Consider the following 24,920-nt stretch of genomic DNA (forward strand, 5'->3'; position numbering starts at 1 on the left):
AAATATCAACTATTTGGAACATTGTAAATAACGTTAAGTGCCTCATTTCTACAGTTCTTTACACAATAGCCCACGATATTTCTACAATACATGGACAGGTTCTTCAGTGCCTTAAAAGTCAAAATGCTACTCAAATTCCATCATTTTAGACATTGGCTACCAATGGATGTAGCATTATATTTGGCTTTGGGAAATTTCACTTTCTTGGTGTATAACTAATACACCCCCCTCAAATATTTGTCTATATTGTATTATTCACTGTAATTACAGTATATGTTTGCCAACAAGATCAAATAAAATAATTTTTTAATTTTTAACAAAAGATACTCTCTGTGTTTGAGAATAACAGAGAATGGCTATTTTTCTACAAGTCAGTTGATGTTACTATATAAAATATACAGTAATTATGATTAAAAAAACTAAAATAGACTTCTTAACCTTATACGTCAACAATTTTTCACTCATTCACATTCAGTCATGCATGCAAAGCTGTCGTTTCCAATCTAGACTATTTCTGGTTAGTCTCTGCTGTTCGGAAGCAATGCCAATCAGAGTGATTATGTTATTATCACTGTTGTGGCAATTAAATGCTCTATTTTTTTTTTTTTTTACTACTGAAAGCATGACTGATCTGATACACAGTCAAATCATAAATAGTTCTGTGTCTGATATTAATGAATGCCCATAATGCATTTTTCTGAAGTTATTTCTTCACAGTTAAAATGACTCTATCTACAATGAAAATCCTTCCTATTTTAATCAGTGGTTCTTAACCAGGGGCAACTGTGCCACCCTGGGACACTTGGTAATATCTAGGGAAATTTTTTCACAACAAACTATGGAAAATTCTGAATGAGATGGGAATACCAGACCACCTGATCTGCCTCTTGAGTAATTTGTATGCAGGTCAGGAAGCAACAGTTAGGACTGGACCTGGAACAACAGACTGGTTCCAAATCGGGAAAGGAGTACGTCAAGGCTGTATATTGTCACTCTGCTTATTTAACTTCTATGCAGAGTACATCATGAGAAACGCTGGGCTGGAGGAAGCATAAGCTGGAATCAAGATTGCCAGGAGAAATATCAATAACCTCAGATATGCAGATGACACCACCCTTATGGCAGAAAGTGAAGAAGAACTAAAGAGCCTCCTGATGAAAGTGAAAGAGGAGAGTGAAAAAGTTGGCTTAAAGCTCAACATTCAGAAAACTAAGATCATGGCATCTGGTCCCATCACTTCATGGCAAAGAGATGGAGAAATAGTGGAAACAGTGGAAGACTTTATTCTGGGGGGCTCCAAACTCACTGCAGATGGTGACTGAAGCCATGAAATTAAAAGATGCTTACTCCTTGGAAGGAAAGCTATGACCAACCTAGACAGCATATTAAAAAGCAGAGACATTACTTTGCCAACAAAGGTCCGTCTAGTCATGGCTATGATTTTTCCAGTAGTCATGTATGGATGTGAGAGTTGGACTATAAAGAAAGCTTAATGCAGAAGAATGGATGCTTTTGAACTGTGGTGTTGGAGAAGACTCTTGAGAGTCCGTTGGACTTCAAGGAGATCCAACCAGTCTATCCTAAAGGAAATCAGTCCTGGATGTTCATTGGAAGGACTGATGCTGAAGCTGAAACTCCAATACTTTGACCACCTAATGCAAAGAGCTGACTCATTGGAAAAGCCCCTGATGGTGGGAAAGAGTGAGGGCAGGAGGAGCAGGGGATGACAGACGATGAGATGGCTGGATGGCATCACCGACTCAATGGACATGAGATTGAGTAAACTCCAGGAGTTGGTGATGGACAGGGAGGCCTGGCGTGCTGCAGTCCATGGGGTCGCAAAGAGTCGGACATGACTGAGCTACTAAATGAACTGACTGAGGGACATTTTTGATTGTCATGACTGACGAGAGGTGGGATGCCACTGGCATCTAATGGGCGAAGTCCAGGGATGCCGCTAAACATCCTCCAATATATAGGACAGGCACCTTGCTTCAACCCCAACAAAGAATTATTTGATCCAGGATATCTGCAGTGAAAAAGTTCTGGAGATTGATGGTGGTGATGGTTGTACAATAATGTGAGTGTAGTTAATGCCAATAAACTATATGCTTAGAAATAATTAGCATGGTAAATTTTATGTTATGTATATTTTACTACAACAAAAACATCAATAAATCAATAGTTCTGAGACAGAGAGCTTTAAATCACTGAGTGTCCTTTTATAAGGAATACATTTCAGTACTTCTAGGAAGACTGAAAGACTCTGCACCCGGTAAAGTGACGTTAATAAAGCAAACAACTTTACCTCCTTCTATCAAATCATATTTTGTTCTCTCTTGACTTACTTCCAAATTTCTTTCATCCACTAGTGAATGATTCCAAACAACAGTTTCCTCACCAACATGCACACTGTTGAAACAAAAATGAAAACAGAAACTATAATTAGATTGTTTCCCCGCCCCCCCCTTAGGCTAGTTTCAGTTACATGCAACCAAAATCTTGACAAAGATAGGACACAACAGAGGAACTTGGACAAAGACCAAATGTAAGACAACTTAACACGTGGGCTGTATGGAAAAGAAAGAAGAAAAAAGCAATAAGCAAAAGACATAAAAAATATGTTCAAAAAAAAAAAAATATGTTCAGTTCTCTAGTAGCCATGGAAATACAAATTAATATGAAATATTAATTCACACTAAACAAGTTGACAAAATTACAAGAGTTGGTAACACTGTGAACTCACAAAAGGCGTTGGTAGAAGTGTAAACTGAAACAACCCTGTAATGGTTAATTTGATGTGTCATCTTGACCAGGTTATGTTATCTGATTGCTTGGTTGAACACCAGTCTAGATGTTGCTATGAAAGTAACAATATATTTTTAGATGAGATTGACATTTAAATCAGTAGACCTTGAGTAAAACAGGTTACCCTGTGGAACGCGGGTGGGCTTTACCCTATCAGCTGAAGGAATTAAAAGCAAAGACTGAGGTTTCTCAAAAAAGTGATTCTGCCCCAAGACTGCCCTGACTATATTTTCAGTTACTGAACTGCTCTGCAGATTTCAGGCTCAAACCAATAGTGTCAGCTCCCACCTGAATCTGTACGTCTGCAAGTTTGCCCCACAGATTTTGGGCTTGGCCCATAACCTTGCTAGCCAGTTTCATGAAATCTCTGCCCGTCTCTCTGCCTCTCACTCCATATTGTATGTATGTGTGTGTATAATCTCTGTGTGTTTATGTGTCTGTGTGTATACACACAGAACCTCTTGGTTCTGTTTCTCTGAAGAACCCTAATACACATCCACTTTGAAGAACGTTTGGCAATTTCTGGAAAAACTGAAGATGAGAAGGTCTAGAAAAGCTGAAGATGGGCATAGTCATTTTCAGATCTAGGTAAGCAGCCTGCAGTTCCTCTCAAAGGGGAAACTGGAATTGTGGTGGGGAGGTGTAAAATAAGATGAAGGAATGGAACTTCTATGTCTTAGAGTGTGGGGTGGGGTGGGAAACAAATATGACAAATGTTAGAATGTGCTAAAAACGGAGATGGAGTATGTTTCATGTTGCCATATTGTTTTCTGCCCTTCTTCTGTATTTTGTAATATTCTGACACTTCAATAAAAGCAGTTTTATAGCAACTTTTGTTAAGCCTGATGGCAATGGAAGTGGCCCTGACTGACAGGCCAAATGCACTTAAGCTCAAAGGGGAAAAGACAGTCTCAGCGGAGAACAAGGATGGGTGAGGATAGGTTAAAGAAGAAAGTGAGTAACACTTGAGAACCCCAACACTTTCAGAATTCCCTTTGTGCACAAGACTTCCTTTGACTTCAAGATGGCTCATTTATCATTAACAGGCAAAGTAGAGAACACACATTTGTCAAATTAACATGACGCCCATGGATATCAGTGGTCATCTTGACCTTTGTTACTTTGTTAAGGCAGTGTTTGCCAGATTTCTGTAAAGTTACTGTTTTCTCTTTTTCTAGAAGTTTTTGAGTATCATCTTGGAAAATGTTATAAATGGTTAATTTGCTATAATATCAAGTAGAACCCTTTGATGATTATCGCAAATGAGTTTTATGAGAAATTGAAAGAAGACAGATCACAGCAAGGAAAAACTATAAAAAGACTTGAATAGGACAAAGGTAGGAAAAAAATAAGAGATGTTGCTTAATCCCTAGTACTTTGCTATTTTTCTCTCTGCCTTCCTTTGTCTTAAAAGTTTTTTTCTTCTTTGTTTCACTAACTGGGTCCAACTAGGTCCAAGCAGGCAGGAACCCAGCTTCTATTTGTTAATCTTTGGATCTCCAGAACCTGTAACAGAGTCAGTGATAAATAGATACTTATTGAAGAAAAGGGAAAAGAAAAGATGGGAGAAAAAGAGGAGATAACTGATCATAACAGATTATCAATATATTCCTTAATATTTATTTTCTGTTACATTATCTTAAACTGAGCTTCACTGATTTATATTTTCTCTCTCTTAAAATATTTTCAAAACTAGATTTTTTAACTCGATATCACTCTAAATTTGTATCTTTTTCTATTGGCCACCTGACCTAAATAAAGTTTTACCGTGCTTGCTTTAACCCATGGGAATTAATTTCAATGCTAAAACTTCTAATTCCCTAGGAGATAAATAGGCAAAACTCTTAGCTACACTAAAAATATGTACTACATCAGACTACAGTATTGTTCTTACTCCTTATTTGTAGGAAATATACACTAAAGTATTTGGTGTGATAGAGCATCATGTTGGCAACTTACTAGCAAATGATTCAGGAAAAATAAAGTTAATGTGCTGTGCTTGCAATGTTTCATTTGAAATTATTTCAAAATAAAAATAATAATTTCCTTTCCATGAATGTGATTAATTAATTGATGTCCTAAGGGCTAGAAAGAAGCTTACAATTATGTAAGTGCTGCTGCTGCTGCCTAGCTATATCTGACTCTCTGTGACCCCATGGACTGTAGTGGCCCTCCAGGCTCCTCTGCCCATGGAATTTTCCAGATAAGAATACTGGAGAGGGTTGCCATTTCCTACTCCAAGGGATCCTCCCAACCCAGGGATTGAACCTGAGTCTTCTGCATTACAGATTCTTTACCAGTAGTGCCACCTGGGAAGCCCTAATTTATTATAGGTGGAACCAAAAAAAAAGCCACAAACCTGGTCACCATTGCAAGGTTTCCCTTCTCTGAAAGCATCAACCTAAAGTAAGACTAGAAAGAGCAGCCACACCTTTTGCTTAACAAAAGTAGCATCTGCAGTGGAACTCCCAACTGGGAAGAAGAGAACAAGCATTCAGACTACAGTTTCAAGGTTTTATTCCCTTCCTCACGTACAATTCTACTCTATGGCATGTCTGTAAGATAATCTAGATCACAGCGAGTCCGGTCGTCATTTTCTTCCATGTGTTTTATTCATTCAGTCAATACTGGCAAAGTGAAGCTCTGCCTTGGGTGTCATCTGATTGAGTGACGGACTAGGGCCAGTGAAGGCAGGACTCTGCAGGCAGAAGGGTCAGTGACCTGACCCTTCCACGGTCCATTCCATGGCATTCCATGGACCAATACTTGTGGGCTTGATGTGGCCAGACACTTCAAGGACTGTGCTCCAGAAGAGCAAACTTGCCTGCCCCTTCCTTGTCAGAAGAGCCCTGCATGTAGAGGAAAGTGGTCTTTCAGCTTGGTTGTCAGCTGCTCAGGGCTATTCCCTACCAGTGCTGGGAACACTTAGCACTTGGAACCTTTGTAGAGATAGCCAGGAGACACCAAGCCCAGCAAGCTTATTACCAAGCAACCCAGACAGAGCCAAGGGATGGTCAGTAGACACTCTTGTTGGTCTCATTGCACTCTGTCAACATTTATCAGTAACCTGAATTTTTGTTTACCTGGAACCAAAGGAAATTTGAAGTGAAGTGCTTGTTGCTCAGTCGTGTCCAATTCTTTGCAACCCTATGAACTGTAGCCCCTCTGACTTCTCTGTCCATGGTATTCTCCAGGTAAGAATACTGGAGTGGGTAGCCATTTCCCTCTCCACGGGATCTTCCTGACCCAGGGATCAAACCCAGTCTCCTGCACCCTAGGCAGATTCTTTACTGCCTGAGCCACCTTGGAATCCAAGAGGGTGGGTAACAGATGAAAAGTAGAATAACAAATGTATTTTTTTTACATTGAGGGACTTCCCTGGTAGTCCAGTAAAGACTCTGCACTTCAAATGCAAGGGGAAGTGTTCAATCCCTGGGCCCCAATGGGGGATGATGCAAAAAATAAAAAATAAAAAATAAAAAATTTAGCAGTTTGATTCATTGGAAACACTGGAGGAGAGAGGCAGGAGGCTGACAGCACAGGAGACTGTGGGGAGAAGGTCCATGTGGTTTGGTTTTGTGTTTTGAGAACAGTGAAGCCCACTCTTGTACAGATAAACTTCCAAGTGCCTGATGATTAGAAATTTTACTCAAAATTCACCACTGCCACCTGTGGAAGTACAGCAAGGAATCCAACTGAGTTTAAAGTCTATATTTGAAGCTGGTCATCTGGTTGAGGGGTTCCTAGTCTTTTCACCTCTACATACATGCTCAGTTGCTCAGTCATATCCTACTGTTTGTGACCCCGTGGACTGTAACCCACCAGGCTCTTCTGTCCATGGGATTTCCCAGGCAAGAATGCTGGAGTGGGTTGCCATTTCCTTCTCCAGGCAATCTTCCCGATCCAGGGGCTGAACGCATGTCTCCTGCAAGTCCTACATTGGCAGACTGATTCCTTACAACTGCACCACCTCTAAAGGGTTTTACTCTCTACCTTTCCCCCAAATTGAATCTATAATTCGTGAAACTAAAAACCATCATTTATTGACAATTTACTTGCCCATTTTTATAAACCAGTTACATCTATAAATGCCAGTTGAGCTTCTGATCCATGATTATTAACTAGTATTTATATTTTTAGTTGATTTCATTCTAATAAAAACCAAAGGAGCATCAAGTTTTCATCAGTCTTATACAGTCTCTATTAAACATACTGACCTTTTCCAGTCCTGTGGCAAAAAAAAAAGGTCAGCACATTTAATAGAGACTCTATGCAGATATGCAAATGGATCATCGAAAAAGCAAGAGAGTTCCAGAAAAATATCTACTTCTGCTTTATTGACTACGTCAAAGCCTTTGACTGTGTGCATCACAACAAACTGTGGAAAATTCTTAAAGAGCTGGGAATACCAGACCACCCGACCTGCCTCCTGAGAAAGCTGTATGCAGGTCAGGAAGCAACAGTTAGGACTGGACATGGAACAACAGACTGGTTCCAAATCGGGAAAGGAGTACGTCAAGGCTGTATATTGTCACCCTGCTTATTTAACTTATATGCAGAGTACATCATGAGAAATGCTGGGGTGGATGAAGCACAAGCTGGAAGAAAGACTGTCGGGAGAAATATCAATAACCTCAGATACGCAGATGACACCACCCTTATGGCAGAAAGTGAAGAAGAACTAAAAAGCCTCTTGATGAAAGTAAAAGAAGAGAGTGAAAAAGTTGGCTTAAAACTCAACATTTAGAAAACTAAGATCATGGCATCTGGTCCCATCACTTCATGGCAAAAAGATGGGGAAACAGTGGAAACAGTAACAGACTTTATTTTGGGGGGGCTCCAAACTCACTGCAGATGGTGATTGCAGCCATGAAATTAAGATGCTTGCTCATTGGAAGAAAAGGTATGACCAACCTAGACAGCATATTAAAAAGCAGAGACATTACTTTGCCAACAAAGGTCCATCTAGTCAAGGCTACGGTTTTTCCAGTAGTCATATATGCATGTGAGAGTTGGACTATAATGAAAGCTGAGTGCCAAAAAATTGATGCTTTTGAACTGTGGTGTTGGAGAAGACTCTTGAGAGTCCCTTGGACTGCAAGGAGATCCAACCAGTCCATCCTAAAGGAGATCAGTCCTGGGTGTTCATTGGAAGGACTGATGCTGAAGCTGAAACTCCAATACTCTGGCCACCTGATATGAAGAACTGACTCATCTGAAAAGACCCTGATGCTGGGCAAGATTGAAGGCGGGAGAAGGGGATGACAGAGGATGAGATGGTTGGATGGCATCACTAACTCAATGGACACGAGTTTGAGTAAGCTCCAGGAGTTGGTGTTGGACAGGGAGGCCTTGCGTGCTGCAGTCCATGCAGTCACAAAGAGTCGGACATGACTAAGCGAGTGAACTGACTGATCTGATTAAATGTACCATTTGTTAGTTGTTTTGTTTACTTTTAAATAATACGTGTAAATCTATGGCTGATTCATATCAATGTATGACAAAAAAATAAATAAATAAATTTTTTAAAAAAATAATTAATTAATTAATTAATTAATTAATAAAAATTAGTTTGCAAAGCCTTAATACTACCTGCTAAGTAAGCCAAGTCTGTGGCCTATGTTCGTAAACCATTGATCTAATCCAGAAGTTTTCAATGGGGGACAACTGTGCCACCCAGAGGATGCTGGGCAATACCTGGAGATATTCTTGGTTGCGACAGCTTGGAGGGATGGGGTTGCACGTGGCATCTAGCTGGTAGAGGCTGAGGATGCTGCTGCGATCCATTCATTCTACAATCAAAGGGCAGGCCCCACAGCAAGAACTGTTTGGCCGAAAATGTCAGCAGTAGTGAGGTTGAAAACTGATCTAGTCCAAAACTGTATAAATGAAGAAAATGATACCCAGAATAATTAAATGATTTTTCCTTTTATTTTAAAAAACTTAGTCTGATTTTAAATTAGACAATTCATTCAAGGATTCCAGAAATAGAACATAAAACTTGGACAGACATTTATCCAAAAATATACAAGAAGCCAATAAGCACATGAAAAGATGCTCAACATCATCAGTCACTAGGGAAATGCAAATCAAAGCCACAATGAGATGGCTTATTAGTAGGATTACTCGGATAACTATTGGAGAAGGAAAACAGCAACCCACTTCAGTATTCTTGCCTGGAAAATCCCATGTACAAAAGAACCTGGAGGGCTACTGTCCTTGGGGTCCCAAGAGTTGGACACAACCGAAGTGACTTAGCACACGGGATAACTATGATAATATTTTTTAATGTTAAGTGTTGGTGAGATAGTTAAGTTAGAAATCTCACACATTGCTAGTGGGAACATAAAATGGTGCATGCATTGGGGAAAGCAGACTGGTACAAAAATTCAAGTACAGAATTACCAGATGACCCAACAATTCCACTGTTTTTATGAAAAGGATTCATCCGCGATAGCATGAACATCCTCCAACTCAACTATAAAGGCAGTATAAAGACTGTTGCGGGCCTCTGCCCCCAAGGCAGAAGAAAGAGATGTGCGGGAAGACCACCACGCCATATTCTAGACTTCATCTGAAATATATTCTGTACTTGATCTTCTCTGAGTTTCAGCTCCCTTAAGTCTATCCAGCCTTGCTTCTAACTCCAGAGACCCAAACTCGTTCTCCCAGGTGTACAAGGACTAAGGAGACCCCCCACCAGCTAGAAGTAGAAAGTAGAACGTGAAGTCGCTTAGTCGTGTCAGAGTCTTTGCGACCCCATGGGCTGTAGCCCGCCAGGCTGCTCCGTCCATGGGATTTTCCAGGCAGAATACTGGAGTAGGTTGCCATTTCCTTCTGCAGAGGATCTTCCCAAACCCGGGATGGAACCACGGTCTCCCGCACTTACAGGTAGGCTGTTCACCGTCTGAGCCACCAAGGAAACTCCCGCTGGCCAAGCTGGCGAGAAATCACGATCCCTCTACAGGGTCCGCAACAAACCCTCGAGGCAAGATGAGCGTCTCCCTGCCTTTGCTGCGTCGCAGGTACTCATTCTTCCGGCAGAGCGAACTAGCTTGCTTTCCAATGGCCGCTCGCTACCGGGAAGGTACGCACCCGTTGGCGCCTATGGTTGCCAGGAGACAGGCCAGCCACTTTCTCCAATCAGCTTGCATCTCTTTGGGTCCAATCACAGAAGCCAGAAGAGCGGTAGTCTGAGGTGAAAGGTCATGCTGCTATTTGGCGGCCATTTCTCTTAAAGCCGTGTGTGGCTACCTCAGTTTCGAGGGTCTCACGACAGTTGCGTCGGCGGCGAGTAGCCTACAGCGTTTCCCCACTCCTGCTGCAGTAGTCGCGATGGTAAGGAGAAAGAGAACGACCGGAGTTGCGTGTGAGAGAGAGGGAGGCTCGCCGGGGCTGGCGGTGGTTTCGCGCGCTTCCCATTCATCCGCGTGAGGCGCCGCGGGCCGGGTGGCCGGCTCTTTCTCCACGCCCTGGTTGTCTGAGGCGCGCCCTCCTTCCGAAGCCCTGTCTTTCGCTCCCTAGGAGTGCTCCTGCCTCCTTCCTCTTCGTTTGAATCTGAGCCTGAGGTGGTTTTGCTGCCTGGGGCCCGGGGTCGGGGTAAAGATAAAGCGACTTTTCACGTCCCACTTTACGCACTCCAAAATCCTGTTTCGTCCAGTGATGTTGGGAGGCCCCACAGCCTTTTGGAATACTGAGCCCAGCCTTTGAGTATTCTCAAATGAATTTGTTCATTTAGTAAATGTTTACTGAGCGCATGCTACCTACCAGGGCCTGGGCCCGGTGAAAGTTCTAGGAATGTAGGGTGAAATTAGTTCTAGGAATATAGAAATATATAGTTCTAGTAATATAGGCTTGGAATGTAGGGTGAAAAGTATTGATGCGGACCGTGCCCTAGGTTAATTCAGTCGGTATGGGAGAAAGACGTTAATCAAATAATGATAAATGTGTACTTGCAAGTAATGTTAAGTGCTGAGAAGGGCGCAATCAGGGTGCTGTGAAGGGCTGCCGTGGTACATCAGAAGGGTGGTTACGGTGTGCAGCTCTTGGAGGAGGGATTTAACCTGAAACCTAAGCATTATGAGAATACAGCTCCTTAAAGAGCAGGAAGAAGTGTATGAACGCCCAGCTTAGGGATCAGGAGCACAGGCTCTAAACCGAGAGGAAAACCTGACCAGCTGAAAGAATTGAGAGCAGGCTATAGCCACTTGGCTTCTTAGGCTTTATGAGGGGTTCTGGATTCTACTCCCAAGTGCATTAGGAAGCCATTGAAGCGTTTTGAAGTAGAGATAAGATAAAAATAATACTTGCCTTGTGGCTGGTAAGTTGGAGAAAGACAAGAGTGAAAATTGGAGACCCACCTGAAATCACCCCGAATATGTTTATTCTAAGAGGAGTTCAGTAGCCAGGTTTCTTGGTTCTTTTCCTTCTTTGAGCTGATGAGTGAGCAGATGAGGAAAGGGAATAAAGTCTGAATTGACTGGGGATACTATTGGTTTGCTGAGTAAACAAGTTTAGGGATGGCCCATAGGTAGGAGACACTGCAAGTCAAAGAAGAGCCAATCCTATTTCCTGGAATTCGAAGTGAAAAGCTGTGGAGCGAGATCTGCCCCCTGCCGCCTCCTGTGGCCTCACACAGAACTAACTCCTATGTCCCAGAGATCACCTTATTGATTCACTATTTCCTCCTTTTACATAGGTAGCCCACCCTGCCTAGATCAGCCCTTTTCCCTCCGGAAATATCTCTCATCCTTTAAAACAAGGGCACTACTTATTTCAGGCAATCCTCCCTTTGCTTTTAACCCCAGATGTTTGGTATCCTTGTACGCAGCATACCTCCTCTTAACTGCATTGCAAAATAATTGCCTATTTGTGTGTTTTGACCGTCCCACTGTGGGCTTCATGAGAACAGGGACTGTCATCTGCTCTTTTTTCTTTTCCATTTTTGCCTTTACCTTTGATTCTTTGTGGCCTTAGAACAATGAGTGATGTATATTAGGTATTCAGTGTTTCTTAAGTCAACAATGCATACTTCTGTAAGTTTTGGTGGGTTGAAGATGAAATTGGCTGACTAGGTATTTTAATTTCTCTGAAGCTCTTCAACAAAAGTGAAAATTATGTAATAAAGTGAGAGGAAATCAAGAGTTTGCTTCATTTGGACACCGTAAAGTATTGGTGGTTTAATAAAGAAGAGAATTAATCAAATTGGATTCTTTTTTTGTTGTTGTTCTTTATGCAGAGTTTGCCCCTCAACCCCAAACCTTTCCTCAACGGATTAACAGGAAAGCCGGTAATGGTGAAGCTTAAATGGGGAATGGAGTACAAAGGCTACCTGGTGTCTGTAGATGGCTATATGAACATGCAGGTGAGCTGACGAGTTATAACTGACAAAAATAAAGCAAAATTCAGGAATAAGGCCAGGGAGGATCACTATGTGTGAGATGGGGCACAGATTTCACTCCTAGTGTTTACAAGTAAGAGCTCAGACATTTGGTTCACAGTGCAATAAGACAGATACACTAGAGTGTACAGAAAAAGCACACATTTTTGCAGCACTTAGCTCTGAGAGAAACTTTTCAAGTGAAGTCTTTTGATGAGTGCTAAATGTATAACATCAAAGTAATTTGATAAAATCAATTCTTGAGGGAGAAAACAGACCAACCAAAGGAATTGATGAACTGACTATGCGTCTGTTAAATTAGCTACTGTAAATGTTTCAGCCAGGTTTTACACTTTGTGTTTATTTGTGATTTTAAAATGTATAATGTAAAATTTACCATTTTAATCATTTTCAAGTGTGCAACTCAGTGGCATTAACTACATTCACACTGTTGTGCATCCATCACCATTATCCATTTCAAGAGCTTTTTCATCATCCCAAAGTGAAACTCTATGCCCATTAAACAAGAACTTCCCATTCCCTCTGCCTCCTGGTAAACACTTTTTGTCTTTATTCTAGATACCTCATATAAGTGGAATCTTAAAATATTTGTCCTTTCGTGTCTGGCTTATTTCATTCAGCGTGGTATTTTCAGGGTCCATCCATGTTGTAGCATGTATCAGAATTGCATCCCTTTTTGTGGTTGAAGTAATGTTCCATTGTGTGTAGCAGTCCCTTAGTATCTTGGGGCGTTGGTTCCAGGACCTGCTGGGGATACTGAACTCCACAGACGCTTGGGGTACATAGTTAGTTCTCCATATCGCGGTTCTGCATCAACTTGTCCATGCAGTTCAAACCTCTATTGTTCAAGGGTTTACTGTATATACCTCATTTTACTCATTCTTCTGTTGTTGAATATTTGAATTGTTTCCACCTTTTGACTATTGTGAATAATGCAGTGAACATAGGTGCACATGTATCAGTTAATAGTCTCTACTTTCAGTATGGTAATTCTTTAATTTTTTGAGGAACTGCCAGACTTTTCCATAGCAGCTGCACCATTTTACATTCCACCAGCAATGGATGAGGGATCCAATTTCTTAATATCCTCACCAACACTTGTTTTCTGTTTTTATAATAGTAGTCATCCTAATAATGTCAAGTAGTATCTCATTTTGATTTGTATTTCCTTAATGATTAATGATGTTGAGACCTATTTATGTGCTTACTGGTTATTTACATATCTTGAGGGAAATGCCTATTCATGTCCTTTGGCCATTTTTAAATTGGGGTGTTTGTTTTTTGTTGCTTAATTCTAGTAGTTTCCAGCCACTTTTTTGAAGACAATATTTTGAGGTTATATTTTCCTGAATCACAGGTATTTGTGTGACTGATTAATGACTGATGAATGAATTTTAAAGGGTACCTAGATAGGTGGTCCAGAGAAGGCAATGGCAACCCACTCCAGTACTCTTGCCTGGAAAATCCCATGGACGGAGGAGCCTGGTGGGCTGCAGTCCATGGGGTTGCAAAGAGTCGGGCGCGACTGAGCGACTTCACTTTCACTTTTCACTTTCATGCATTGGAGAAGGAAATGGCAACCCACTCCATTGTTCTTGCCTGGAGAATCCCAGGGATGGGGGAGCCTGGTGGGCTGCTGTCTATGGGGTCGCACAGAGTTGGACACGACTGAAATGACATAGCAGCAGCAGCAGCAGATAGGTGGTCAGTCCAATCGTGACTCCGTGTATTCTATACTGGTTATGTTTTTAAGTGAATACTAATAGGAGCACTTATAGACTCAAAGCTGAGATTTTCCTTAATCTAGAGTTTACCACCCAAACAGACCATGCCCAGGTGCCCGAAGTTCCTGGAAAATTACCTAAGCAGTAATCGTTTACCAGGGCTATAGAAAAATTGGAAGACTAGACCCATTGTGCTAAAAATGTTGCAGACATGGTGGTGATTACACAAGTTTGTGAATATACTAAAAATCACTGACTTGTACACTTGAAGAGAATTTTATGCTGTAAGAATGCTATCTCATTAAAAGAAAGGAATAAAAAAAAATACCTGCCAAATATTTGGTTTTAGAAGTAATGTAGCTTTCTAGTGAACCGGAGAGAGTTATGAAATGTTATCTCTGAGTAACTAACCACATCAGTGATGCTTTTTTGAGTTTGTTCACTGACACTGAATATATCAGTGAACAAAACAAAGTTGCTGTCCTCACGAAGTTTGTGCTTTAGTGATGGAAGATGGTTTTATAGTGTGATATCAGGTAATGGTAGATGCTCTGAAGAAAAGGAAAGCAGAAATGGAATAGTGTGACAGGAGTGTACAGTATTAGATGGGATAGCCAGGGAAAGCCTCTCTGAGGAAGTAAATTTAAGCAGAGACCAGAATTGAGTGAGTGAGTGAAGACTATCTGGTGAAACTGAAAGTCGCTCAGTCGTGTTTGACTGCTTGCGACCCCATGGACTTCATGGTCATGGAATTCTCTAGTCCAAGATACTGGAGTGGGTGGCCTTTCCCTTCTGCAGGGGATCTTCCCAACCCAGGTTTCCCACATTGCAGGCGGATTCTTTACCAACTGAGCCACAAGGGAAGCTCAAGAATACTGGAGTGGGTAGCCTATTCTTTCTCTAGCAGATCTTCCCGATCCAGGAATCTAACGGAGATCTCCTGCATTGCAGGTGGATTCTTTCCCAACTGAGCTATCAGGGAAGACCTTTCTTGGGAAAGAGCATCCCAATTTGAGGGAACAGAAAGTTGCAAAGGCTGTGTGACAGAAACATGCTCTTTCTGTTCAAGGCTTGGCAAGAAGGCCAGGGCAGAGTGAGTTAATAAGTATGATAGAGAAGTTGGAGTGGTAGTCATGGAATGCCTTTTAAGTGATAGTAAGACTTTTGGATTTTATTTAAAATGTTATAATATACAAACAGCTCATACAGCTCAATGTAAAAAAAAAAAAAATTGGCAGAAGACCTAGACATTTCTCCAGAGAAAACATACAGATGGCTAACAGGCACATGAAAAGATGCTCAGCATCACTAATTATTAGAGAATGCAAATCAGAACTACAATGAGGTGTCACCTCATACCAGTCAGAATGGCCGTCATGTAAATGTCTACAAATGATAAATGCTGGAGAGGGTGTAGAGAAAAGGGAAGCTTCCTAAACTGTTGGTCAGGATGTAAATTGGCACATCTTCTAGGGAATAGTATGAAGGGTCCTTAAAAAGCTAAAATATATAGAGTTACCATATGATCCAGTAATCCCACTCCTGGGCATATATCCAGAGAAAACTAATTCAAAAAGATACATGCACCCCAGGGTTAAGTCTTAAAGAGGAAAATGTAGAATATAAAAAAATGATACAAATGAACATGTTTACATAAGGGACTCAGAGACAGGGGAAACACACCTTAGGTTACCAAAGGGAAGGACGGAGAGGGATACATTGGGAATTTGGGGTTAACAGATACACACCACAATATGTAAAATAGATAAACAAGGATTTTATGTATAGCACAGGGAACTAAAACGACTCTGTATTTTGTAGTAACCTGTAACGGAAAAGAATCTGAAAAATGTTTGTGTAACTGAATCATCTTGCTGTACACTCAAAACTAGCATAGTAATGTAAATCAGCTATAGTTCAATTTAAAAAAAAATGTGGTAGAAGGCCTTTGAAGCATCATTGTATAATTTAGAAGCCAGTTAAATGTTGATGAACATCTGCTGGAAATAATCACTTTTTAAAAAAAGCTGGTTGATCTTTTGCATACAAAACTGTCGGCAGTAATTTCAGGCAAAACCATATCCTCTACGAGGTTATTTTTGTTGCCTAGGAGAAGGAACAGGATCCAGTAGCATGATTGATTCATTAACGTGTTTTAAATGCTTTACCTAACATCCTCTCTAATCCCTGTTTTTCTTTCCCTTTGCCCACTTACCTAGTTTTTGATGGAAATTTACTTGTTTCCTTTCCTGTTCATTTGCTTTTTGAGTCCCAGTAGCACTGACTGTAATTTTTTTTAATTCACAAGTAAAGTTTATTAACTATATGTAGAAGGAAAGCTAACATTTTGATGTAAAGTTAGAAATTATAATAGAGTTCTCTAAAATAACCATAAAGGTTGCTCTTAATTATTTAACCTCCTCTTAAGAACTTTTTTTTTTCCTGTTTGTTAGCACATATTTTTTTAAAATCCTTATTCAGTTCTTTAGTTTGGTTGTTGAATAATATAAGAGTATTTGGCATTTTAACCATAGCTTTTATACCCATTGGGTTCCTCAGTATGATTGATACAATGTTGTTACCCCAAGAAAAGGTACTGTCTAGTCCTTTAGAACTGAATTATTGAAGCTTATTCATAAATTGGAGAATTCCTGACATGTTAATGTTTAATAGAAATATTACATTACTGAGAGATTTTTTAAAATTGTGTTGAAACAAGCTTTATTATATATTAGTTCTACATCCATCAATGTTAACTTTACTTAATGTTTTACATGAAATCAAAAAAGGACTACAGTAGTATTGGAAAGCTAACCTAATTGTTGTAGATAAATATACATCATTGGTACAGAAAGGTCTCAGTTAATAAGTTCTCTCACCAGTGTTAGGTATATAATACTGTTTTCCTCTGGTATGATAATACATTTTCTTCTTATTTAATTTAAAGCTTGCAAACACAGAAGAATACATAGATGGAGCATTGTCTGGACATCTGGGTGAAGTTTTAATAAGGTAACAATGTCAGTAGTATATATAAGGAGTTGGTGATGAGCATTAGAAATACATGTTTAAATAAACTATTAGTGCCTCAATCTCAGACTTATTTTTTTCTAACTACTATTAATTTAGAATAAAATGCTACAAGTAGACTTCAAGAGTCATGAAATTGTTAAACTTGTCAAAGCAGATTTAAATACTTCGGAGCTGTTCATTCTTAAGGTTTTTGTAGTGTGGATGTTAAACTTTGTAGCTCTTAACTGTGCCTTTTTCAGTGGTTTTAGTTGCAAGAACTTGATTTTGAATTTTGGGTGGGTCTGTCAGCTGTTAGGTATTTGTATTTTACTTTCTAGAACTAGCTTTACACCTCTAAATTCTAGTCATTTTAACAGCCACATTGCATAAAAATAGTACCGTGTGCTCTATAACAACCAAAGATCATTTTTTTAAAAGATAAATGATGTGTTGTAATTTTAGCGTTAATATTTTTGTAATGAAAAAAATCTAGTAATAATTCAGGTGTTACATGGTTTCTTGTTGAAACAACAAAATGGTGTCTTTCTGTTTACAGGTGTAATAATGTCCTTTATATCAGGGGTGTTGAAGAAGAAGAAGAAGATGGGGAAATGAGAGAATAGCATTTTGAGGGGGGGGATTTTTTTATATATATTTGTAGACAATAAAAATCTGTTTGGTTTTCAATTTGACTGTGAGCGGCTATTCATGTTCAGATACTTACTTGCATATTCAGATGAAACAGTTCAAAGATTATTCACAGAACTAATGCTTTAAAAGCCACCAAACTTTATTCAAGTTTGTTTTCATGTAAACCCAATGCTGTATTTTTTTTTCTATGAGAGAAATTTATTTATATTCTTTATAAATGTTTGTGAAAGTGGATTTCAGCCCTTGGAATTGTATATTAACTGAGACCTTTTAAAAGTAACTTTCTTTTAAAGTTATTTTTGAGCCACTTTTGACATACATAAAGGTAAATATTTTCTTAGAATTCATATAGATTGTGTTATTTTACTCAGTAGTCAATAAATTATATGTTAACACTATATCAGTGTAAGCTAAATGATGTATACATTACAGCTAAAATTGAAACACCACCTGAAAATTAAAATAGGTTTGAGTATAGAATACAACAGAAATTGTGACATCAAATGCAAGCTAAAGGCCTGTGGTTTGTTCGCTTAAGAGAATTAAGTTTTCTGAACAGAACACCTTAATGTGAATTAGAAATCAGTCTCAAGGTTGGTTATGTTCAGACCACATAATGTAGTGGTTTTCATTTAAGTTTTAAACTCCTCAAAATCAGTATTTTAGAGTTGTACATTGTTAAAGTGTATACTTCATGGTGATAAAATGTATATTATGAATTTTGCTGTGGATCAGTTGAAAAAAAATTATTTAAAGTCTCATGTTGTCAGAATGCCATTATTGCTCTTAAATGGTCACCTGCCATATAGTCACATTAACGAAATAGCTGTGGATGTGTATCCCCAACTGGGACAACAGAAGGTATAAATGTTTAGCTATATAAAATAATGGTTAGGATATGGATAATAAAAGTCTTCAACAAAATAATGTAACTCATTTCCAATCATAAGGGTCTTTTAGAATAAGGGCCTGATTTCTGAAATTGGTTAGGCCTGTATGTGTGGCAGAATATTGCCATGACTGAAAAGCAAAATCAACAGAATATGCCTAAGGCATTCTGGTAATAAATGTCTTAACTGCCTCTGTTCAAGTGAAAAAATACTCTTCCTCCAGGGATTTCGTTCTTGTATCCTTGACTAAAAGTAGTTCATGTTTGTTACCAGATGGAGGTTTTGAACGGTAGATAAGTTGTCTTCCCTGCTGAAACAAAAGAAAAAAATGTTTTTCATGTAACCGTTTTCTATTGAAGTATAACCCCAGAATACTAATTATTAACTTGATTTTCCCAAAGAATAATATAGTTTAAAATAATCCATTTACAAAGAGATTGATGACTAATGGATGTCCAAACGCAGGCAGAGTTACGTAGCAAATGGAGTACCGTGGTATGCAGAAGACAGAGCAGTTAGGTGTTATGGGGAAATAGGAGGGTTTAGATAGTCATCAAATATAGCTTGTGTTTCAGATATGGTAAGCCATGTTTGAGGCCAACACTTCATTTCTCAGTAACCACCAGTAGGAGGAGTAGCTAGTTTCTCTGGCTAGGAGTCGTACTTTCCTCTGCGGAGCAATAGTTATTAGCATTTAAAATCCTGGCTTTTGGAGGTGTTCCAACCAGGAGAGGCTTAGAGACACCCTGAATCATACCTATTTATTCTCTCTGGGGCATATATTCAACTTATGTCATGCTAATTTTTCTCTTTGAATTTTTTCTCTCCCTTTTATTTATTTTTGTTTTGCCTTTATATCTGAATTTGTGTAAATTAAAAGGATAAAAAAACTATTGTATTGGACATGAAATCTGATGAGACATCTCCATTGTGTCTCAGAAAAGGCACCAGCCCTGTGTGTGACCACCCCTGCATTGCAGTATATGTGACATTCCTGGCTCCGGGGAACTAAGTAGCACTGGCAATCCCCACCCCCTGCATTATAACAACAAAAATGTCCTTAGAGGACCAGAATCCTTGAATTCCTTCTCTAATGTCAGATTCCCCCACCTCCCCACCCTGCACCAGTCTCCTTTGATAACCTTTGTTACTAATTTCTGCCTGAGAAAACTGCAATGAAGTGTTCTGAGTGAAAACCTCTTTCAGAGGTCTTCATATATTGTTGACTTAGCAGCATTTTTTTTTCCAGTTTTCTTGCAGACCCAGTTTGCATTCTCATTTTTAATCTGTTAACTCAGTAAGCATTTATTGACTGTCCATTGTGTGCCAGGCATTGGGGATACAAAGGTCATAAAACTCATCAATGGTCACTTTAACTTGGTGGGCTGAGTAAATAATAGTTTATACATGTAGCAGGGTGTTAACTGGCTAATTATCTCTTGGAAGAAGAGGCCAAGTCAGATCTTCATAGGCAGAGTTGAACTAGGTAAGTACAGATCCTTTTAAAAAATAAACACTTAAATAAAAATCATTACTTTTTTAACATAGTAATATTAACAGTTACCATACTTCACAACTTCTAAGTACTTCAGTGGCTGGTTGTGAGGAGCATAATAAGCATTCACTACGCGTTAGCTATGACTGTGGTTAGAATCAGCGTCTACATTAGTTCTGCAGATAACTATGAAATTGCTTCCCTGGAATATGATTTCAGACTCAAACTCAGAGGAGGAAGAGAGGCATATAAAAACAAAATGCCCTTCATACCCAGGGGGAGTAATAGACCACATGTACTCGGAAGCTGCCCCATCCTAAACTTCTTATTGAACAGGTTATCTTGAAATAAGAACCTTGGCTTCTGCTTAGATTCTGCTGCTAAATCTGAAGTGACTCTCGGTAAATTATTTTAACTTCAGCTATAAATCTCAGTATTTTCATGATGTGAGAATTAAAAGACCCATCCAGTTATATACAATCCACTGTTATTTTTGCATTTCTCTAGTTTCATGTACCTGGAGCTAAAGAGGCGAGGGAGAAGTTTCTTTTACCAAAAAGTGAGTTTAATGGAGAACTGTAGACCCAATAGTTTGAATTATTCTAAAAATAACAAGGAACCAGAGAGATCAGTTGAAACTGTCAGCAGACTTACTGAAGTTTAACCTGGATAAATTAGATAAGTTAGGTATTTTGTTTTTACATTACAGAAGCCCTCACACATTGATGTAGCTGGACCTATTAATATTAACAAAACACAGACCTTCTTTTTCTTTGGTTGTGCTACTGCTCTTTCCAGGGCAGCTTTTAGCCTTTCCTCCTGGTGTTTCTGTTTCTCTCTCATTTTCTCTTCACGCAACCTGTCAAAAGAGGAAGACATTGTTCCAACTATAAATCACAGTCAAAAAGATCTACATCAATACTATTTGATAAAGAATTACCTAAATATTTTTAAGTCTCCTTTAAGGTTAAATGAAAATAATACTTCGTCTTCCCCCCATAATTGTGGATTTTGAATATTCAGGTGAAACTTCAAGAACAAACCCTGTTTATGTTGAAATGGAAAGAAAGTGCATGTCACTGTTTTGGAAGAAGCAAAATCTACCCAGATCTTGGTCCAAAGCAAGCACCTCAACAGAGCCCTCTCATCATTTCATTTACAGTTCAGTACTTTATATTAATCTGTATGATGGCCACTTGAATTATTGATAGTTTCCAGTTATTTTCCCCTCTTTTTAAACCTTTTTGTTGAAGTATAACATGCAGAAAAGTACACAAGTCACAAGTGTATAGTTCAATTGATAAACACAAAAATATACTTTTCAATAAATCTTTTTGAATGTTATCCTCAAGGCCAAGAAATTCTAGTTTTCTTTGCTCTCTTTAGGGTTGTTGTGAGGATAAAATTAAATGAGAACACCTATACACACTGTCTAGTCCACTGCCTGTTGCAGAATAACCACTTGCCAGGTGATGACTATTTTATGGATGTATATAATTATCAATGTAACATTCACTGAGCATTTTTTATGCAAAATTAGGTATTGCGTTAGGTGCCTCCAAACCATGGGAAAAAATCCACTAGAATTCTTTTGATTGAAATGATAAATAATTGGGATTAGGTTCATATATTAATCTCACTGCTAGAAATAGTTGTAATTACACTTAAGTGTGCTTCATATTCAACAAAATCCCTGTAGGATCACCTTAATATATTCTAGTCTTTGTTTTTATATGGGGGAACAATAAATCCCCACACCCCAGTAAAGGGGTAAGCAATAACAAAGTACCTAGTATGAATGTCTGCTATTAGAGTACTTACTGTGTTCCAAGCATGCTTTAGCGCTTTTCCATAGATTATTTAACTCAGTCCTCACAACAGCTGCATGAGGTAAGTGTCATTGCCGTTTTACAGGTAAGGAAGCTTACTTGTTGGCAGTTAGGAACCAAGGAAAAACCCTCATTACCTAGCTCTTCCAAACAATTTCTTCACAGATTGAATCTCTCTGTAGTTTGCTAATTAAGGAAATTCTAGTCTTAGGCCCTTTCACCACAAGTATGATTCTCCTTCCACATGATAATCCTTTGAATATTTTCATAAGTAGGGAATATTCAATCTGAAAATTCACTTTTTTTCAGACTGAAAGGACCCCTTGCCCATCTGAAACTGTCATTTGTCCCTGGTGAACTCTTTCCTTCACAGTGCTCATTTTACCATTGGTAATGACATTTATTTCATAAGAATATTGATGAAATATTGATGAAATATGAAGAATATATCTCCATACTAAATAGCTCTATGAGGACAGCAGGTCTGAGTTTGATTCCAGTGTCTATATGGCGTATAATAGAGACTTGCCATATAACAGACTTCCCTAATGTTTAAGTCTTTTATTACATGTATATCATAAGACAGTGACTGTACCTTTGCCGTCGTTCTTTCTGTTTCATCCTCTCAATTGCCTCCACATTTTCTTTGGGAATGGAGTCAATGAGATCACTCAATTCTACCAGGCGAGACTCTACTTTTACCAGCTTTTGAACTGGGTTGAGGCTTCCAACCTCAGCATCTCCAATGCAGACTTTGTATACTTGGTTAATTTTTTTACTAAGAGAGTCTATCAGTTTTTCCTGAGATTAAAAAGAAAAGGAGAGCAGAAAACATCTCATTACTGTTTGCTTGTTCATTCAATAAATGTAAAATTCCCCTTTAATATATTGTAATGAAAAGGCTTTTATTAATATGTTCTACTAAATACTTCCTTTTTTAAAAGAAAAACTTTAATACAACATCAGAACAGTGAAAAAAAAATGCAGCAGTCAATTTATGTCATAAATTATAGTCAGAGCAGGCTTCCCTGGTGGTTCAGGGAAAGAACTCGCCACAGTGTGGGAGACCTGGGTTCAATCCCTGGGTCTGGAAGATCCCCTGGGGGAGGGCGTGGCAGCCCACTCTAGTATTCTTGCATGGAGAATCCCAGTGAACAGAGGAGCCTGGGGGACTGCAGTCCATGGGGTCACAAAGAGACACAACTGACCGACTAAGCACAGGACATAGAGCATTACTATAATAACACCCTGGATTATTTCTTTAAAAATATTTCAGTCTAGGTATAAAGTAATTTAATAGGATGCTTGAATGTTTTTGTGTATCATTCCCATTCAAGTAGACACTACATAAACATTTAAATCCTTTTTTTTCCCCACTTCAGTACACTTTCTAGCAGCAGTATGTGAACTCTCTTTTTTGTGCTTACTACCCTAATTGCTAACACTATAATCCTGTCTGACAGTTATCTGCATACATGTCTTATTGTCCCTTATAGACTGTAAGCACCTGGAAGGCAGGAGCTATTTCTTATGTTTATACTTATATCTAAAGTAGTACCTTGCATGTAACTATGCACTTAATAAATGTTTGCTGAATAAATGAATGCATTCTCAGAGGGAAAAAAGTTATAAGCAAACAGCTTCCCAGGCTGGCCTACAAACATTTTGTTTCCATTCTCTCCATCTGGAAGCCATTCCAGTCTTCTAGTCTAAGCGGAAGTAGGCCACACCTTGCTGAGCCCTGTACCTGGCCACTGCGCCGTATTAACTGTTGGTAGAGATGTTCGAGCTTGTAGGTAACATGTTTCGGGACCGTAAGAAAGCTCTCTTTCTGTGTCTCCACTGTATACCCGGCATTCGCAGATAAAAGGATCTCAATAAACTTCTGGGCAAAGGAAATCGTTCTGGTAGAATCCTGCCCCCATTCCTGCTTCTGCTCAAGAAGATGAGAATCACCATAAAGCCATGGGCAAATAATACTCAAGACAGCCATGGCTCCAGGAGCCATGGGAAACCCCTCCTGAAACCACAGACTCATTACAGAGCGACCAGCACTTGGTCACAAATCAAGACCTGTCACCAATAGTTGACCTCAAACAGCTTGTCTCTCCCACCTAGTTTAACAAGCTTTCTGATGGTCCTATTTACTATAAAGCCCCCTTTCTTTCCTCCTACAGTAACACTTACTGTACTCCCTACTTATATTTAAAATATGATTTTAGGAAGCTTGGAGAAATATCTAAAATAAAAGGAAAACAAAAAAAAAAGTCCTGTTTGCCATAAAACTCCTTTTTTCTCCCCCTTTCTAAATGACATTTCTATCCCCTGTTTATACTAGCAACACATTCTTTTTAGAAATTTTAGATATATAGAAAAATATAAAAGGAAAAAACTAAAAGTAACTCATCAAGGGGATAAAATATTGTACATTGGACATGGAAATGATTACTGCAGTGTGTGTCACTAAAAGTATATATTCTGAGAAAACATCTTGAATGTGAGAATGATTAGTAGTTGATGGAAGTTTTTTGGAGGCAACCTCTTAAACATTTAGAACTGTAGACATGGATGGTCAACAACCTTTCATCATGTCTTATTACTTTAAGTTCCCCCTGTCAAACAGGAGAGGAGCAGACAAGGAAAGATGTTTTATTAAGATAACAACAACAGCATAAGAAACAGGATTGGGGAATGATGTATGAAAAACAGATTGAGGGCCTGGCGCAACAGGGCAGAAGGACCTAGAAAAAGGGAGCTCCAGGCATAGATAGGCCTGCAGATGACAGAGAAAGTGTAGGGCCACCAGATGGTGGGCCCACCCAGAGCACCTCGGAGGAGAGGCAGCCAAGAGAGGCTGCAAGCAGCGGGAGGAGCTGCGGCCCCGTGCTGCTGGCAGGACAGGGTCTTGGGAGGTTTGAGTTCTGGGCAAGAACTGGATGCCTTTAGCAATGAATGGGACGTGGACAGGGGTGGGGGGAGAAGTCGAGAAGACATTTAAAGTCCTTTCCAACTCAAGGATTCTGTCATTCTAATTCAGCTCACTTTCTGCTAAGTGCTGACCACAGACAACTTTCCCAGTTGAACTTGATCAGCTCCCTGTGCCAAAGAACA

At 39.3% G+C, this 24,920-nt stretch overlaps 3 protein-coding genes across 4 annotated transcripts in view; 1 reads left to right on the forward strand and 2 right to left on the reverse strand.

Annotated features, from left to right (window-relative positions):
* NTN4 (netrin 4) overlaps positions 1-9,887 on the reverse strand; it is a 167,628-nt gene extending 157,741 nt beyond the window's left edge. Inside the window, exons 1-3 of one of the 2 annotated variants that reach the window (XM_043440372.1) lie at positions 9,698-9,887; positions 8,506-8,687; positions 2,349-2,412 (exon numbers count right to left, since the gene is read on the reverse strand). The gene's annotated coding sequence lies outside the window, so the exon portion shown is untranslated. The remainder of the gene's footprint in view (positions 1-2,348; positions 2,413-8,505; positions 8,688-9,697) is intronic. The other variant, XM_043440373.1, reaches the window with a different exon arrangement.
* Positions 9,888-9,998: 111 nt separating this feature from the next.
* Positions 9,999-17,631, forward strand: SNRPF (small nuclear ribonucleoprotein polypeptide F). Its single transcript, XM_043440376.1, has 4 exons — positions 9,999-10,146; positions 12,047-12,172; positions 16,880-16,944; positions 17,501-17,631. Exons 1-4 carry the CDS (start codon positions 10,144-10,146, stop codon positions 17,565-17,567), a joined length of 261 nt encoding a protein of 86 aa, XP_043296311.1. The 5' UTR covers positions 9,999-10,143; the 3' UTR covers positions 17,568-17,631.
* A 1,050-nt stretch (positions 17,632-18,681) lies between these two features.
* Positions 18,682-24,920, reverse strand: part of CCDC38 (coiled-coil domain containing 38) — a 35,804-nt gene continuing 29,565 nt past the window's right edge. The window contains 3 exon segments of the mRNA XM_043440377.1: positions 18,682-18,792; positions 20,743-20,839; positions 22,405-22,610. Of these exon segments, the coding sequence (XP_043296312.1) occupies positions 18,682-18,792; positions 20,743-20,839; positions 22,405-22,610 (414 nt within the window).

Source organism: Cervus canadensis, chromosome 21, assembly GCF_019320065.1.
Source record: "Cervus canadensis isolate Bull #8, Minnesota chromosome 21, ASM1932006v1, whole genome shotgun sequence".
Lineage (NCBI taxonomy): Eukaryota > Metazoa > Chordata > Mammalia > Artiodactyla > Cervidae > Cervus > Cervus canadensis.